This window comes from Piliocolobus tephrosceles, chromosome 19 (genome assembly GCF_002776525.5).
Source record: "Piliocolobus tephrosceles isolate RC106 chromosome 19, ASM277652v3, whole genome shotgun sequence".
NCBI lineage: Eukaryota > Metazoa > Chordata > Mammalia > Primates > Cercopithecidae > Piliocolobus > Piliocolobus tephrosceles.
The window spans coordinates 14,579,246-14,592,650 of record NC_045452.1 but is presented as its reverse complement, the minus strand read 5'-3'; the positions used below and the strand labels follow the sequence as shown (position 1 = coordinate 14,592,650).

Below are 13,405 nucleotides of genomic sequence, written 5' to 3'. Positions count from 1 at the left end.
ACCCACTCAAAGGCACCCGCACCCCACCGATGAGTGTGGAATTGTGCTCTCCCGCCCTCGCAGTGAGACGACCGACCAGGACTGCAGACTGAGCAAATGGGTGTTCTCTGGCTTATAGCGCCCCCTAGCACTGGCCAGAGGGATAGAGCTCCGTGAACTCCAAGGAGCCACCACCTGCCTGTCTGAATGCTGGAAAGGGGTCGGTGGTGCTGATCATTGGACCCATTCAACCGATACTTATTAAACTCGTCGTTACCAACACTTGATCCCTGTTTTCTAGGGGCTTACAGTCCAGGAAGGGAAACCAATGGGTAAACAATCACATTAGAGTCAGCTAAGTATTGTCGAAGAAGTTAATACAGGGTGTTGTGGGGATACATGGGAGGGGAATCAGAGGAGGTTTCCCGGAGGAGGTGACATCTAAGCTGAAGTCTGAAGGATGTGGAAGAATTCAATAACTTCTGAAGACCAAAAAAAAAAAAAAAAAAATGGAGATACAAAGGACACCTTCCTAGCCTTTTAGTGCTATGATCCAAGAGACAAACAAGCAGGTGAACACATAACTACACGGGGCTCCACCGGAAGCCAGACCCCATCTCTCCGAGGACTTTGGCATCACAATCTTCTCTGAAATTCTGTTTTCAGCATCGATTCTTGGGGGAGGTAGTAGTATAGGAACTCAGTGTTGGTTGAGAAACTGATGGATGGTCTTCAGTCTTGGGTACGTTCCCGTGTGTCAAACCTGTTTAAATGGCAGGACTCATCTCCCCTTCAGAAGCATTCACTTGTCCTTCAGGATTTCCCACGGAATCTTGGAGTTTCTGAGGTGAGAGGGATCCTGGATACCACTGAGTTCTATCTTTCATCCAATAAACACAGAAGTCGACGCCTGGACAGGCAAAGTGACTTCACTAAGGCAGGTGCACAGCTATTCTGCAACACTGGGAATGAATCTCAGGTCTTTTGATTTTTTTTTTCCACTCTACTCTCTTTTCATTTCCCAGAAACAAAGTTTTCGTGTGCTTTTCTATGATAATATGTTTGGAATGCATTAGCTAGTAATTTAGGAAGGGAAAAAATAGATAAACCTGTCATGAGGACAAACCTGTATTTCTTCTGATTGGCTCAGAGGGCGATTATTATCACAGTAGAGAATTATTTAATCTGTGTATGTAAAAGTTCTCTGTGGGCTGAGCACTGTACAAAAAGACTCACACGGATCTGTCTGCAGATCAGAAAAGCAGATACGAGATCTGTGAATGGCTGGGGTTTCCAAGGCCACAGTTCAAGCATGGGCCATACCTTACAGCTTGGAGGACTGAGCCCTGCAAATGGGCACGTTCCTTCACCTGTCTGAACCTTCTTTTTCCCACATTTGAAACAAGGATGGGTAGTTTCTGAGGTCCTTTTTACGACTTCTCTTCCTACAGACTCTGGCATCCTATAACTTGATACACAGAGGGTGGATATTAACTCAACTTTCCTAGAAAAGTTCCAGGAAAGGGAATACCAGGTCATCCTGGTAGGTGGGTAGACAGGCCAGATAGATCTTGAAACTTACTCATTTCTTCCCAGATTTATAAATCTATCATTGTTCTTAGCTGTCAAGGGAAAGCAGGAGAGCCTGCATCTTCATTCTTTTTTTTTGTTTTGTTTTTGATTTTTTGAGATGGAGTCTCGCTCTGTCGCCCGGGCTGGAGTGCAGTGGAGCGATCTCCGCTCACTGCAAGCTCCGCCTCCCGGGTTCACACCATTCTCCTGCCTCAGCCTCCCGAGTAGGTGGGACTACAGGTGCCCACCACCACGTCTGGCTAATTTTTGTATTTTTAGTAGGGATGGGGTTTCACCGTGTTAGCCAGGACGGTCTCGATCTCCTGACCTTGTGATCTGCCCACCTCAGCCTCCCAAAGTGCTGGGATTACAGGTGTGAGCCCCCGCACCCAGCCAGCATCTTCATTCTTACCGTTAGCCTCAGGTTCACCCCACCTAGCTTATTAAGTGGCGTTGAATAAACAATTCTTACATATTATTAGGCTCATGGACACCATGACATCCAGACTGATGGGTGCCTGCTGAAGGGGGTGACCCTAGCAGGAGGACTGCCCTACGCAAGGATTCATGGAGTTTGCTCTTTCTTTTCCTTACGGTGAGAACCAAACTGCCTTCACACGGTGGGCAGAGGGGAACTGACTCAGGTTAGGAATAAGAGAGAACATCCCAACTGAAAAGCTCTTGGAATTCGCTGAACTTCAAGACACTGTGTGGACCAGCTTAGGATCAGGAGTGAGAAGAAATTAACCGAAAGGTGATTTCATTACTTTTCAGTTGGAAAAAAGATCAGATTACATTTGTGCTTTCATAATTAAGTAGCTGCCAGAATAAAACTCTTCAGATGCTTTCTATGAGAAAACTGCTGCTTGAAGTTGAGCGGAAGTTATCTACTTGACACTTAAATTCCAGGCAAGGCCTTCCGCTGGAGAAAATATCGGCACTTTGGACAAAGCTGTAATGTGAAAAGAAAGAGAAGAGAGGGCCTCTATCATGTAAGATGCTTATCCAAAGTGGATTTGGTCTGGAAAGTCTTCTAAAACCTTCCACATGACTGTGGAATAAGTCATGTGGAGTGCAGGGATAAGCGAATCTCTCAAATTCCACCACGTACGCCCTCATTCAACCTGGATCCTAAGAGTGGCCTCCAGGGCACTTCGCTCAGGACTCAGTCAGCTGTTGGCCACACCCATGCTCTCCAGTCTCCTGAGACCCTATTTGGTTCTCAGAGGGCTAAAAAGCAGTGTGGCTAAATATCTCAGGACTCAAAGTATTCCTACTGTGGTTGGAGAAGTAACAGAATCACACCCCATAAAACAATGAAAACAGTGCTAGAAAACCGTCGAGAGACAGAAATATCTCTAAGAGTCAGGCCGCAGTGAGAGTGAAGGCAGGGAGGGTTTTTAAAGCTGGGCGGCGGGCTGGGGCGGTGGGGACAAGTCAAAATCGTGTAGAAACTGGTTTCCCTTTCCTATGGCTAAAATGCTCAAAGGGGAGAAAGGAGTTTCAAAAATATTCTTGGAAATAAAATACCATCTCTCACGAATTCTTCGGCCTCTGCTGTCCCAATATCACTTCTCTGAGATGTAAACAGAGGAGTTCTGAGAAGGAAGCTGAACTTGCATTTCTCCCTGTTTCTATTCGTTCCAAACTTGTAGCATTTCTAACAGGATGAAGTGGAAGAGAAAGGAAAAGAGACGAAAGTGTAGAAAGATGGAAGATCCCAGCTGCAAATGGCCATTTGCAGTTAGATGGAACAGCTGCTGACGTTCAGGGACATGCATGTCTCTCTGCAGATGGGAAGGGGCAGTGGAAAGGGGTGACTTGAGTTCCTGGCTGGCCACGGATCATCCCATCTTTCTGTGTGGGTTCCTCATCTGGAAAGTGGGAGTGATACTTGTGCTTGCTTTTCCTATCTACAAAGATTATTGTGAGAGCTATAAGGTGAGGTACAAAATCCTGCTTTTAAAAATACAAAGCAGAATCAAGATGTCAATAATAAGGATAGTAATTGTGTTAGTTATTTGCAATCATCCATTATAGTTAGTCATCTAGGATCCTAGATCATTCTCCTGGTTTTACTACAGTTTTGGATCAGCTCACCCCCAAATCCCTTGCTGAAGGGTGGAGCCCTGTCAGCCATGGGCGGGGAACCACTTCCTCTTGCCTTTCTACTTTCTGTCTTTCAAACATGCCCAGGGCCTTTGCACTTGCTGTTCTCCCTGCCTGACACCTCTCTCCTGTGGCTTGCCCCATAGTTGATCCTTCTCTTTGTCCACTTCTCAGCGAAGATGGCACTTCAGGGAGCCCTTCCCTTGCTGTTGCAGAGAGAGCAGCGCCCTCCCCAGTCATGTCCAACCTTGAACTCTGTTTTGTTTTCTTCATAGCCCTAGCATCATAGAAAATCACCTTGTGCATTCGTTGATGTCCACGGGGGCAAGGGCTTTGTGTTGCTTAACCCAGCATCCTGAACCGTGTTTGTTGAATGAATACAGGACCCCGTTTGCTCTGGGGGAGCATAGAAAAAGAGTCTTCTATCATATATCATAGCCAGCTGCAAACAGCAGATGGCTTCCCATATCCCAGAGAGTAAGAACGAGAGAGAGAGAGAGAGAGAGAGACAGAGACAGAGAGAGAGAGAGTGTTTGGGTCTTTCTCCTCTGTCCCTGCTCGGGGTAGCAGTTAGCATTCCCCAACTGGTTCCACCAGGCTCAGTCAAGGTCTCTGGGACACGGCCACCCCCGACCTGTGTAAAGGGTCCTGCTGGGGTGGGTGGGTGGTAGTTGGTTCTGGTTTGGGTCAGAAGCACCCAGTGGCCCAGGTGGGCGTGGGGCGAGGGCGCAGACGAGAAGGGGCACGAGGGCGCCGCTCGGAGGACCCAGCTGCAAGCACCGGTCCCGGGCGCGCCCCAGCCCACCCACTCGCGTGCCCACGGCGGTATTATTCCCTATAAGGATCTGAACGGTCCGGGGGCGGCCCCGCCCCGTTGCCCCGTGCCCCCGGCCCCGCCCCCTTTTTGGAGGGCCGATGAGGTAATGCGGCTCTGCCATTGGTCTGAGGGGGCGGGCCCCAACAGCCCGAGGCGGGGTCCCCGGGGGCCCAGCGCTATATCACTCGGCCGCCCAGGCAGCGGCGCAGAGCGGGCAGCAGGCAGGCGGCGGGCGCTCAGACGGCTTCTCCTCCTCCTCTTGCTCCTCCAGCTCCTGCTCCTTCGCAGGGAGGCCGTCCGCGGAGTCCTGCGCCAGCGCCGAGGCAGCCTCGCCGCACCCCATCCCGTCCCGCCGGGCACTCGGAGGGCAGCGCGCCGGAGGCCAAAGTTGCCCCGCACGGCCCGGCGGGCGAGCGAGCTCGGGCTGCAGCAGCCCCGCCGGCGGCGCGCACGGCAACTTTGGAGAGGCGAGCAGCAGCTCCGGCAGCGGCGGCAGCAGCGGCAATGACTCCTTGGCTCGGGCTCATCGTGCTCCTGGGCAGCTGGAGCCTGGGGGACTGGGGCGCCGAGGCGTGCACATGCTCGCCCAGCCACCCCCAGGACGCCTTCTGCAACTCCGACATCGGTAAGCGCTCCTGGTGCCCCGCCCGAGCCCCACGCTGCAGCCGGGACTGCAGCGCTGCTTAGGGAGGCAGGGCGAGCCCCACTCCTTTCCTCTCCCCGAGGAGAGGGGCAAACGGGGTTGCGACAGAGTGGAGAAACTCGATGTCCTTGGGTGGGGGCGCTGGCATAACTGAGAGGGGAAGATGCCCTGCAGAGGAAGCTCATAGTGGCTGAGTGAGCCCCTGGCCGCCTTTGCTTTCCTAACTTAGGGCGTGGGGTTCCTACTGGTCCTTTTGACATCTGGAAAATGTCCCCATTCACTACTAACGAGGAAGGGCTAGAAGAGAAGGGTGAGGAAAGGGCGGGTTCCCCAAACTTGGAATGCTAACTAAAGTGCTGGGAAATTGAATACTTTAAAAAAAAAAAAAAAAAGTTGCCAGCCATGTGCACGGAAAGTTGCAGGAGAAACTTGGAGTACTCCGAGTCTGCATCATCGCCTGCGCCCATGAAATTCATTCTTTTCACTGAGACCCAACCCAGCTGCAGGCTTCCCAAGCAAGCGCTAACTGAGCTTCTGGGACTGCCAAGTTTGAGTGGATTTAAGGGGGAAAATGAGGAGAAAGCTGTGGCGTTGACCCACCCCCTGGAGGCACTGTGTTTGAGAGTGTTGATAGCCAGCAGAATCTGGTGGCCTGTGCGCGAGGGGTCACTTACCACATAGCTGTGAAAATTCACAGGAAGGCTATTTTTTTTTCCTTGAATGCGTGTGGGGAGGGGGGAATGGGCAGTGGAAAACAGATTTGTCACCAAAAGAACAAAGCTGCCAAGGGTCACATCACGGTGACAGTTCCAGACTGGACTTAGTGTCTTGAGTAGAGAGACCCTGTAAAGAGTAGACCTCCTACTCCTTAGCGTGTATGGAGGGCCCCGAGAGCATCCTGGGAGGCTTGTCTGGGAGTGTTTGGGACAGTCGTGTTTGGATGGCCAAAGGCGGAGTGGCATCTGGGAAACATTTCTCTGCTCCTTTCCAGCCCATAAAGTGTGCAAGTCCAGTGGCCCTCCTGGGAGAGTGTGTGTGTTTACGCGCTGGGCTGGGCGGTGGGGTGGGACAGCCTTGCCGCCCTCTGCCTGTGTCGATTCAGAGGTGAAGAATGGAGCGTGTGTGTTTTAAGTACAGTCATAAAGGAGAAGGAAATTTTCCACTGAGTCTTGGGTGAGGGACTCTACCAGTGTGTTGTGGTGAGGAGGGGGAGGAGGCAGGAGCTTGGCAGGGGAGGCAGTGGAGGCCAGGAGGGACACTGCTGGTGGGCTGGGCTGAGCCTAGAGGTCAGAATGGGGGTGTGGTGACCAGAATGTCAGCGCAGTTGGCAGCTGAGGATGTTTGTGTGACCTGAGGTCACCCTTGTAAGAGGCTCCCTGTGGCCTGCATGGTACGTCCTCCCCTCCACCTCCGGGGCAACCCAGCTGGTCCTGGGTTTGTGGATTGCTTAGAAAGATCCTTTTGGGCAGCCTGAAGCCTGGGGAGGGTTTTCCTCCCGCTTCCCGTGACCACCTCCACCCACATTCCACTTATCCTTTCCCTCCTCATCCCAGTTGGTGACATTCCCACCTGATTAGTGTGGGGAGTTGCTGCTGCGGCTGAGTTCCAGTTTTGCCCAGGGGGAGCGCACACATGCGGCCAGGAGGCTGGCAGGTGGAATCAGGGTGTGCAGGGGTGCAGCCCAAGTCCTTTTCTGCTGGAAAATGAGCTGGGTGGGTTCATCTATGTGTTTTTGGTATGTAGTGAGAGTGGGTCCCCATTCTTCCCCCTTGCCCTTTGCTTTGGGGTTTCTGCCCTAGAAATTGACCACGGAAAAGTGAAAATAGCATGAGTAGATCCTGCTTCCAATGGGGGCCTTCCCATCTGTTTACTGCTTAGGTTTCCTGCGGTGGGTCTGAGCGATGCAGAAAGTTTCTTACAATTTCTCTGGATTGATTCAAGAAATATCTCCCTTGCTCCTCTTCATAAATTTCCCAGAGAAAAGCTAAGTTACCAGGAAGTACTCAAAGACCAGGAGATTGTGGAATCTAAAAGAAAAAAAAAGTAACAAAAAATCTTCGATGCTCTGGCACGGATCCCAAATTGTTCTGCCTGGCTTTGGTGCACTGCACTAGTGGCAGGGATGAGCTAATGCTTTTAAAATGGGAGGTGTGGGTGTGAGCTGCTTGCTTGCCGACCTCCCTCGCCTTGCACAGCAACCTGCTGGCATCCAGTACTTGGATCCCAAGTTTCCTTGCTCAGAGCCTTTCTGGTTTCCAGTCTGGGTTGAAACTCTGTCCATTCTCTCCCTCAAAAAACTATGAAGGAGCTCCCCATTCCTTGGGACCTGCACAACCCCACCAGTCAACTTTGTAGCCCCCTAAAGGTGTTCGTGCAAGCCCGTCAACTTCCTCTTTTAAAATCATCATGGTGGTTTTCTCTTCATGGCTTGGTGCCATGTTGGCCTAGCAAAAGGCACAGGAGGCCTGGCCTGGCCCTCTCCCGGGGGGCTGCCTGATGGCCTTTCCCCCTCTCTCTGCTCATCCACAGGTGTCTCTTTCTGTCTTTTTTCTCCAAAGTCCTAGGGCCTGGCACGGCGTTCTGGGGGAGGAGGAGTTAAAAGGCGTTTCTATGGCAACTCCAGGCCCTGTACCCTATGGAAGTGTTTAGGAGAATAATAAACTACATGCCGACTTATAAGACACACTGTGGGGGAAAGAAAGGGACTTGAAAGCAGGCAGGATGTCTGTGGTCCCCCTCCCTGGCCAGTCATTGCCCCTGAAACTCCTGACAAAACCTTAACTCTAGAAGAGGAATGGGAGGGGGCTGGGGATGAAGAAGGCAGCCTCGGCCAGGGCAGGTCCACTCCGGCAGCTCTGTCCAGCTTAGGAAGGGCTGGGCTGTGCCAAGGGCTTTCTGAAAATGTTCGTGCGTGAGTGTGTGTGTGTGGCTTCTGCAAAGGTGGTGGGCAGGGCTGAGGGGGGTGCAGCAGAGAGAGAATTTTGCTTCAGAATGCCAAGCCCTTCTCTCCTCCTCTCCAGCCACCTTTGCATGGGAGGAATGGAGCTGTACGATAGAGCATGTTTGGGGCCTGCCTCTGAGCCTGTTGGGAATTTGAGCATGAGGCTCAGCTGGGGGGCTGGCTGCCAGCCCCAGAGGATGGCCTCTGGATATCTCCAAATTGTTTTGACAGGGGCCAGTGCCAGCAGATTTTTTCAGGATCAGATCTGAAGTTGTCGTTTTAGCAAAGAAGCCATTTTCAAAGAAACCAGATACATTCCCTCTCCCTCTCACACACAATTACACCTCAACACTGGGCTTTGCAACTTAAGGAAAATAGAAAGATTCAGACTTTGGAGAGGTGCCGGCACTTGGTAGTGCAAGTCTGGGGGACCCAGGCTGTGGATATCTTGGGAACCATGGAAAGAGGAGAGCTGTTATCCGGCTGGAGGAAGGAAGAGGCATCTCTCAGGTCCCTCCTGGTTGCAAGCACTTCCCAAATGCCATCTCTTTCACCCCCTCCCCCGCCCAGCAACCTTAAGAGTAGGCATTGCACCCATTTTTCAGAAGGAAAACACTGAGGCTGAAGAGACTGTGCTTGTCTACGGCCACCTAGTTGCTAAATGATACAGCTAAAACATATTATCAGTTATACCATGCTTCAAACAAATTTCAACTTTCATTGACACATGATATTCTAAGGTGACCAGGAGATGGAATGGATGGTTCACATTTGAAGAATGCCTTTCTTCTACATTTGGGTTTTCTTTAAAAATATGAAGACAGCCAAAATGGCCAGAGGTTTTAGTTAAACATCATCTTCAGGGAGGGAGAGCTTATTCTTATTCTAGGGTGTCCTAGAGGAAAATTCTAATGTTCTTTGGATATTAGAACTGGAAAAGACCCTTGAAACCATCAAGTCTCAGTGATAAAAGGACCTGGTTTGTCTCACTGTGGCCCAGGGAGAAGTAAAGTTAATAGAGACAAGCCATTTCGGGGCTTCAAGACTCTTTGATTACGGGGGGGGGGGGGGGGAGTTGGGGGTCCCCAGGGGAAGGTACCCAGTCTGCCAGTGTGGTGGGAGGAAAGCCAGGGGGGTAGTCAGGAGACAGGGTCTCAGCTGGAGAAGGTGCCCCTCTGACAGTTCTGTGTCCCTTTCACAGTCCCTGGATAGATAAGGCTAGAAAAATGGCCACAGAAGTAGCTTGGGTTGAGGGATTTTTGTTTGTTTTGCAGGAACAGCAGGAACCATTCAGCTCCACTGCTGAATGGCACATTCCAACAGGTTCATTAATTAAAAACAAAAACAAAAACACAATTCTCCATCGCATTTGGCTTTTACCATTCCAGCCAGTATGGACAAGGAGGCTGCTTCTTCCACCTTTTGTCATAGTCAACTCCTGGGTGGCCTTGAGAGGCAGGGTGGGGTGGTGGAAAGGCAATGGGGAGGGCAGATCCGAGCTCCACTCCTTCCTCTGGGGCTTGTTGGCTGTGTGTGCCTAGGCACATATGGGCAATCTTTGAGCTTTAGTTTTCTTATTTATACAAGGGGAATAACAATTTGTACCGTCTTGGCCTGTTATATCTACATTTTAAGAGCTACAAGTATATGCATGCATTCTATGTCCATGTATGTATCTCTGTGTATATGGTAAATTGCTAAACGATATATTTATGATCTATGATATATCCATTTCTATTTATCATCTACCTATCTAAAATCGGAGAAGAGTAAAATCTTTTCTGATTACTTTTTCAGAAAAGTGTGTTACTTGTTGCACACTTTAGTCCCTTCTCCAAATCCTTTTCTTCCTATACATTTACATACATAGGCACCCATAGCAAATCTATAGTTTTTTCTTTAGAAACATGAATAGTAGAACACTAAAAATACTGGAATACCACATAATATCACATACAGTATTCTGCTTGTTTCCCATTCAACAATGTGTACTTCAGATCTTTCTACTTAATATATTTATAACTGTCAGAGGGGCACCTTCTCCAGATGGTACCCAGTCTCCTGACTGCCCCCCTGGCTTTCCTCCCACCACACTGGCAGACTGGGTAGCTCCCCCTGGGGACTCCCAACTCATCTCCACCTTTAAGGAAAGAGTCTTGGAGCCCTCAAATGTCTTGTCTCTGTTAACTTTACTTCTCCCTGGGCCACAGTGAGACAAACAAAGTCCTCTTATTACTGTGGATTGATGGTTTGGAGGATATATACATATATAAAAATTTTCTTTTATGTATTTCATGAGGTTATAATTTTAAACAGCTAATAAGTATAGAGTGATTACTATGTGCCAGGCATTACTCTAAGTCATTAACTTACATTAACTCATTTAATGCTCTCAGTTTTATAAGGGAAGTGTGCTATTTTCATCTCCATTTCACAGCTGAGGAAACTGAGGCTTAGAAAAATGAGGTAACTTGTTTAAGGTTATACTGCTAGCAAGGAACAGAGCCTATATTTAAGCCCCTTCACCCTGGCTCTAAAATATGTTCAACAACTATACTATAGATCACATTATACTATATCATATTATATATATTACTACATACTCTTATATTATAATAATTATATAATGTGCGTTTTCCATTTTAATAGTTCCTGCCAATTTGGCCTTCACAGTGGCTGTATTAACATAGTTCTTTTCATATATGCAACATGAGGGGATGGAGGAGTATTACAGCCCTGTGCTTAAGAGACTTCCATGCTTCTCTCAAATAGAAAAACAATTTATAATTTTTATTGACTTTTTCATTTTTTTTTTTTCCTTCTTTTTGTCTCTTTTAAAGGGAGCAAAATTAGGGCCATGAAGATCAAGTTAATGGGAGTATTTTCACAGGGAGAGGAAGGCTGCAATGCCAGGAAAGCTGTGGTCCTTGACTTGTTGCACACTGGAGTAATTCGGTTGAAGATAGTTTTATTTATGTATTTATTTTGCTTTCATAATAAGCAATGGACCATTTATTGTACCAAGTTGTTTGACTTTGAGGATTCACATGGACTCAGGTTCAAAGGTATATGTGACTGTGTTTTGAACACACATACACAGGGTTTTGCTTTCTGACTCAAAGCTGTCCGCTGGCCAGGCTCATGGTGGCAGCAAGGGCACTCACTCATCTGTCTCCCTTCTTGTTGCATATGGATGGCGCTTGGGTGACAGTGGTGGGAGGGTCACAAGGAGGAGGATGGACTATCGAGAGGGAGGCTGGGTGGATCCCAGCCAAGAAGGACACTGGGGTCTCATTATTATGGGAGCTAGAAGGGCTGATTTAGGAAAGAATTCCTGTTCTGATGGAAGCTCTTCAGTGGACTCTTAGGAAAAAGTATCATCAAATGGCTTTTACAAGGGCCAGTGTGGACCCTGCCCACCTCATCCTCCTAGTCTCCTCACTGGTCTGTCCTGCTCCAGCTGTTCATACTCTGTCTCTCTGGCTCTTGGCCCGTGACACCCCCTCGATTTTGAACACTCCTCATGAACTTCTCCTTCTCTAGGTCTCCTTTGGTTCCTTTCCCTGATCACTCCTTGGCATTGGTACCAGAAGAACAGTCATAAACCTTGCCCATATTTTAAGCATGCTTAAAAATGCCATCTCTAGTAAAAGCCAAATTCTCCAAAGCTGCATGGGAAACTCCCAGAGGGGATCATTCTTGTGCTGGGAGAGAGAACTCAGGGCTGTGTGCCACCCAGAGGGATGCACCTACCCGCTTAAGAGGGAAAGCATCCACTCTGCTCTCTGCATTACTTGGTAAGTCTAGTCCTGTCTTCTGGTGGACATGATACCCTAGCACCCTCCCAGAGAAGCAAGTGGAGATTTCTAAATGCCAACCCTGCAGGAGATCACCAACATAATACTGTAATGACTTTTCACAGGAAGTGTGGTGCACTTACTATGTGCCAGGCACGGTACCAAGCTCCTTACTTGCGTATCAGTCATCCCGGCTGCCTGATGGGCTGTCTCAGGCTAGGGAAGCCAAATGGCTTGCCCCAGCTCACACCACTTGCAACCTACGCTTGCTTAGCCTATCTCCAAAACCTGTTTCCAATCAGTCTCTTGTATAGACCAAGGGCTACAACTTTTTAGACTTGGGAAGATTCTACCCGTTTTGCGACCTCTCCACGTGAGTCTTTGGCTCCCCACTGTTGGGCAGCCCCCCCCAGTCTGCTTGTCTTTGGTTTTCTTCCTCTCCAGACATGCCTTCTCTGCCGCCCCCAAATTTTATTACTGTGTAGTCAGTTCTGGGTTCCTCACATAACCAAGCCTCACCTTCTAACCCAGGACCCTTTCAGCTGTCTCAGTGGTTCCCAGCCTTTTCAACAGTAAGGAATTTTTTAAAATTAATTTTTCCCTTCAATAAGTTCTGTGTTTGGAACAGTTATCCATCACAATTTCATGTGTTGAGTGTTGATTAACTTTCCATTAAAAAACAAATTAAAATATAACTAGAACTGCTGATACTAGCCAGTCATTCTTCTGACACAATCAGCTAATATACTAATTAATTACAGCCCAAAGCAAGGACGGTTGGTGTTTTTGTAAGCCTGGGAAGCTTTCTCATGGGTTCCTGGGTGATTGCATTGTCGAATTTGGGTTGACTTACTGATACGCCAAAAATAGCTCCTGGCTTCTTTGGTATATCGCTGTCCTTTGCCCCTCCTGAGAATGGTGCTTTAGTTTCATGCCAGCTTAGCATCTCTTCTCCCCGTGGGCAGGTCCCATGCATTTACTGCCATTGTCACTTCTCCCTGTTACCCACAGTGCTGGCACCATGCCTGGGATAGACAGCAGGTCGCTGATGTGTCCTGGTTGAGGTTTCTATCCTTTCAGAGGAGGTGATATGGCTTCAGGTATTTCCCTATGCTCATGTCTGGCATCCAGCAGTACACAAAGTATTGATTCTAGCTAAAGGACTTACTAAATACTGTTTGACAGGAGGTCAACAGGTGTCTATCTGGGCTGCAGTGGAACTAAGAGGTCTTTTTGTTCAGTTGTTAAAAAATTAGTGTTTGTAGCTGCAGAGGGGCCCCAGAGAACCTTTCCTGATCCATTTAGAGGCCATCTGTGTGGCCAGGATGGCTTTGCTGTCACAGAAGGGACGGTCCACACTACCCAACACTCAAGTCTGATTTATGTTCATGTAAATCCGATCACCTAATGGTGGCATTCACGGCTTGGAGACAAGAAACTTTAAGTGTTTCCAGGCCTGCAGCCACCTGGCTTTTTGTGGGGGTGGGGAAGGGAAGGAAAGCTGTACGATCCGGCCTCAGAGAGCCCAAGGTAAAGTTCAGTTAGTG

At 48.9% G+C, this 13,405-nt stretch overlaps 2 protein-coding genes across 2 annotated transcripts in view; one reads left to right on the top strand and one right to left on the bottom strand.

Annotated features, from left to right (window-relative positions):
• SYN3 (synapsin III) overlaps nt 1-13,405 on the bottom strand; it is a 548,862-nt gene that overhangs the window by 286,668 nt on the left and 248,789 nt on the right. The gene's annotated exons all lie outside the window — the stretch shown is intronic.
• Nucleotides 3,789-13,405, top strand: part of TIMP3 (TIMP metallopeptidase inhibitor 3) — a 62,508-nt gene continuing 52,891 nt past the window's right edge. Inside the window, exon 1 of the mRNA XM_023189046.1 lies at nt 3,789-5,102. Within this exon, the coding sequence (XP_023044814.1) occupies nt 4,982-5,102 (121 nt within the window). The 5' untranslated portion in view covers nt 3,789-4,981. The remainder of the gene's footprint in view (nt 5,103-13,405) is intronic.